General features: G+C 44.9%; 1 protein-coding gene across 11 annotated transcripts in view; it reads right to left on the bottom strand.

The window, feature by feature from the left end:
- Window positions 1–1,615: 1,615 nt before the first annotated feature.
- Window positions 1,616–4,952, bottom strand: part of CNTRL (centriolin) — an 84,970-nt gene continuing 81,633 nt past the window's right edge. For all 11 annotated transcript variants that reach the window (XM_040482144.1, XM_040482149.1, XM_040482151.1 and 8 more), the window contains 3 exons: window positions 3,843–4,049; window positions 2,288–2,372; window positions 1,616–2,050 (listed from right to left, as the gene is read on the bottom strand). In XM_040482144.1, the coding sequence (XP_040338078.1) occupies window positions 2,316–2,372; window positions 3,843–4,049 (264 nt within the window). In that variant the 3' untranslated portion in view covers window positions 1,616–2,050; window positions 2,288–2,315. The remainder of the gene's footprint in view (window positions 2,051–2,287; window positions 2,373–3,842; window positions 4,050–4,952) is intronic.

Below are 4,952 nucleotides of genomic sequence, written 5' to 3'. Positions count from 1 at the left end.
TTTTCTGAATCACAATAGGATTTCGTATTTTCTTCAGGCAAACTGTTATCTGGCAAAAGCTGTCAGTTTTATTATTTATACAGAACTGTCCTTGTATAAAGAGAAGTCTGTGTATATAGCGTATAAATCCACATCGCTTAGTAATTGACCTATACACTTTTATTCTTGTGTTCAGATCACACTTGCAGTGTTTAAGTTGACTTTTTTCAGCGTGAGATCGGCACCCTTGGTGCCTGATAGTGTTCTCCCTTGACTGTACTTGGGGCCAAATTCTGTTATTTGCATGTGTAACCCCCTATAATAAACTTGGGTGCTCAAAAACAGAAGAGCAAATTGTCATATTGTAACACACGTGTGCCAGACACTGGGCAAGTAGAGAGAGTGAAGTTCTTTTAATCTTTAATCCAGGAGAGCTCACTACCTCTGTGGTCACCCGGTTCTCTGGGTTGTTAACCGTGCACCTACGAGGAGCCCCTCTTGATGAGTACTTGGTGCTCAGTACTCTTTATGGGTTAGACGTTCCAGTACAATGTTCAGGTGTTTTTCAGGGATAATAAAGTGTTTGATGCAGTAACCTCGATTAAAAAAAAAAAATTCTGGTGGTGATGTTCATGTCCTACTAGAGGTAGTAAAGTTTCTTTGGAAAGCTGTCTTTTGGAACCAGGTGTTTGGCTTCATACATTGATTACCTCACCTAATTCCAGACTATAGTTTTGAGAACTCTTTTGCTCACATATCCATTGTTTCAAGTGTGATCTTTTTAGAAAGGTGTGTGGTTCAATTCACTCCTTCTTAAACCGAAGAACATGGGAATAGAGAGGGTTCACGTGGCAGTTTAGAAAGAAGAATGGGAAAATGTGTCCCTGAAGGATTTCAGTAGAATTGTGCAGAGGCCTGACTTCAAAGCATTTTGCGAAGACTTGTGAAAATGAAACAAGAATGTAATTACAAAAGACACCACCAAATCCATTTTTATTTTGGAAGTAGATGCCTTTTAGAACTTTCTGAGTGTTAATAGATTTTATGCCACTTTCATTATCTTTATTGTAATTATGTCTATCCCATATCTTACTGGTCCAGGTCTGGCCAAACACCGTGCGCATAACAAACCTGTGAGTGGTGAGGGGTTACTGCACTGCACTGTTCTGTACTGTTCTGGTTCAGAAGCTGTCTACGGGCCTAGAAAATAGTCCTTGGCAGTATTTTAAAGCCTCATCTATAACCTGTAGTTTCGTACTTCACCTAACCATGAGGGTGATTCTGTTGCCACGTGGTTTTTTGTGACAGGAGTTGCTATTCTTGTTCTGAAATGATGTATTTGTAGATCATGGAGTCGAGCCATTAATTATAGTAGTTCAAAACCTTAAAAGTCTGAACACAATTTGAATTTACCACTGGGTCAGATTCTACTAATTTTCCACCAAAGAATATTTTTGGTTGAGAAAAAGCACCCGAAGTGTAGTTTTATAATAGATTTCCATATGGTGTATGTTCATTGACAGATACAACATACTTCAGGCAAAAGATGGAAAACCATTTGGAAGATGGCCGTTTTCTTGGAGTTAAGATACAAATTTGATGGCTTTACTGTAGATCTACGAAATGTAAAGTCACATGACAGACTATTTTATCTTTTATTTTCATATGAAAATAGATCTTAAGCAAAATCCAAAAATAAAATTTGACACTATAAATGAAGGGCTTGAGTACATTGTTTTTTTCTCTACGTAGCTATAATTTCACCAGTTTATAGCTTCCAATTTGCAATTACAATCAGCAGTGGTTTTATGGCAACACATTCAAAGATAAAAAAACCCAAAACCCTCAGCCATCTAGGACCGGTTTAAGTTGTACACAACGATTCCCATATGTACATGTGATTTACAAAAACCCTGGCATTTAACGATACAGGTGGGGTAAGCTACAGTGGAGGTGCAGCATCTGAGTTCACTGGATCTTGATAAAAACCAAGCGGCACTCCAGTTACGAAGTGAGGTAGAGAAGGTATTTCCTCAGATAGGTTTCCGCATCTGGCTGAACAGTTCTCTTCCTGCAGTTAAGACAAAAGGGAGGAATTCTTGCAACAGTAACCAAAGTATTAACAGAACCAAGTGACGGCACCGTGGCTAACAGGTAAAAGACATACTTGAGTACCTCTTTGGAAAAATGTTTTGAGATGAACCACTGTAAAATTACCCAAGGGTAAAGGGAAAAGCTTAAGACTATAAGACAGAATTGAAGGTCCTCCAACTGGAAGTGGTAGTTAAAAGAACTCTGTGATACGTACCCCCATGAGCCGGGAGCTGGGAATGGCATCAGTGTCGGTAACCGTCCAGAAATTGTGACGGACCCTGTAGAACCTGGAAGGAGCTCTGCAAAGGGAGATGAAAACACTGGGCTCAGAAGCCAGCCCCTAACTCCAACTCCGTTCAGGCTTTCATCCCACACACCTGGATTACGACCCCAGACTTCAAGATAATTCTTTTTTTTTTCTTTTTTTTTTTTTTAATTTTTTTTTCAACGTTTTTATTTATTTTTGGGACAGAGAGAGACAGAGCATGAACGGGGGAGGGGCAGAGAGAGAGGGAGACACAGAATCAGAAACAGGCTCCAGGCTCCGAGCCATCAGCCCAGAGCCTGACGCGGGGCTCGAACTCGTGGACCGCGAGATCGTGACCTGGCTGAAGTCGGACGCTTAACCGACTGCGCCACCCAGGCGCCCCAATAATTCTGACAGTCTTCCCCCCCGCCCCCCTCCTCTAACACTTGTTACTCTCCTGAATTTGAATTCGGAGCACCTCAACGCCTGGGGCCACCACTGTGAGCTGACAGTTGAACTCTTCACTTAAACCCCGATGCACTCAACCTCTGCCGTGGGCTGTCTTCCCCCTAAGCCACCTTCTTTCCAACACCCGGTGCCTCCGACACTCTTAAGGCTGCCTGAGGCCCATGATGGTTCTGGTTCTGGCCTGTACCCGACTTGGTCCCTCCACAGGTGTTCAGGGAATCCTGTTCAAATCTTGCTTTGCTGCTGCAGAGCTATGTGCCTACGAAAGAGGCAACTGCTTCTGAATGTTCCTTGAGGCACAGCCATGCTATATACTGCTCTGCAGTGGTGACAGATGAGCCCTGAAGTCCCGGTTTTGTCTTTTGCCAGGACATTTTTCATTGTGCACAACTCCTTTATCTACAGATAGGAGCTATCTCCTAGGAGGCAAAGGCTACATGAGATGATATATGTAAAGTGCTTCGTACATGCACACAGTAGGTGCTCAAAAGCGGGAGCCGTTCCCTATCTCTGGGTCACTATTTACTAATTCCATGAGTGTGTTTCATGGTCCTCCTCAACTATGAATAACCTCGTCTACGTCTCACACAGAATGCCTTCGTGAACTTCGGGGGTTCTGAAGACCCTGCGCTAAGAGGCCTGAGTTCAGACTTTTGCCGAGGAGGCGGAGTAGGCACACGCCAGTCATTCTTCCCCACGAGAGAGGGAGACAGACCAGCTAAACCAGGACCGGGACTGGCCTCACAGCCTGAATGCTCTACTGACGGAGCAGAGAACAAGGGAATCCACCGGTGGAGCACAGCAAAGGATTCACTACGTCCCTGATAGTCTCGAGTTCTAGGCTGTTCCCGAAGCCATCACCTTATCCTCTTTCTGTCTCCCAACCAACCGATTCCAGTTTTCTCAGGGACCATTTAAAAAAAGCAAGTCTTCCGTAAGACAAGTTTTCCAGACACTTGAAGGTGGCATTTATGTTCTGAGTCTCCTCTGTGTAGATTGTGGCCCCCCAAAGCATTCAGAGACTTCCCATGTGTAGAACAGAGCCTCCTCTTACCTGGCTCGGTCCAGGTTGAGAGTCCTCAGCAAGGGAAGACTCTGTCTGAGACAGACTGGGTGACGCCGTGGAGTCTCCAGAGGTGCTGGTGACCAATTCCCCCAGAGCATCGACCTGTCTCCTCAGGCTGTGTAAAGTGCCCTCTGTCTGCCGCTTCCCCTTAATTAACACTTCTGCTTGCTTGGACATACAGTGTCGAAGCTGGGCCTGAAAGTGTCACGGTGAAATTTAGGGTTTTACACAGAAGCAACGTACCTGAAAGATCAGTAGCCTCCTCATCTTAACACCGATAGGCAAATCTGACGATTCTAAAGTAGGAATGGCTGCTGAAAATGCTCTTGTCCTCAAGAAAAAAAAGAAATCCAGGAGGATGCTGGTGGCTACTCTCAGTGTGCGGAAAACTTGGACCATTCCGCGTTGTCATTAACTGGGCCTTTTTTTTTTTTTTTTTTTTAATGTTTGTTTATTTTGAGAGAGGCGGGGAGGGGCAGGGGGAGAGAGAGAATCCTAAGCAGGCTCTGTGCCCAGCACTCAGCCCCAAGTGGGGCTCGGTCCCACGACCCTGGGATCATGACCTGAGCCACAATTAAGAGGCGTTTCACTGAGTCACCCAGGCACCCCGACCTGGGCCTCTTGCTCGGCCTGTTCTCTCCACCGTAACAATGCTTAGGATTTCTGCACCCCTGGCCTCCCCATTAAATGACTACCTCGTCTCTCTCTTTTCCGCCCAGACTTAGCAGAAGATGGGTTTATACGTGATATCTTCAGTGTCTCTCACAGTATATTCAATCCTCAGCCCCACACTACTTTGCGACTTGCCCCTGTGCTGTTTCTTTAAAATGATTCTCTCCAAGGCTACGGCAGTTCTAACACAACTTTCTGTGATGACAGGAATGTTCTGTATCTGTGCTGTCCAAAAGCGTTAGCACTAGCCACAGGTGGCTATTGAGTCACTAAAAATGTGACAACTGAAGCACTCGATTTTTAACCTGATTTAATTACAGTTTGTTTACATTTAAACAGCCACACGTGCCTGGAGGCTATTGCACGTCAAGGGCCTCCACTCCCTCAACGTGGTTCACGGCTCCTCCTCAGCCATGCTGTATATGG

Source organism: Herpailurus yagouaroundi, unplaced genomic scaffold, assembly GCF_014898765.1.
Source record: "Herpailurus yagouaroundi ecotype Mexico unplaced genomic scaffold, PumYag 160, whole genome shotgun sequence".
Classification (NCBI taxonomy): Eukaryota; Metazoa; Chordata; class Mammalia; order Carnivora; family Felidae; genus Herpailurus; species Herpailurus yagouaroundi.
Note: the sequence above shows the minus strand (reverse complement) of the source record. Positions and strands in the feature narration are given on the sequence as shown.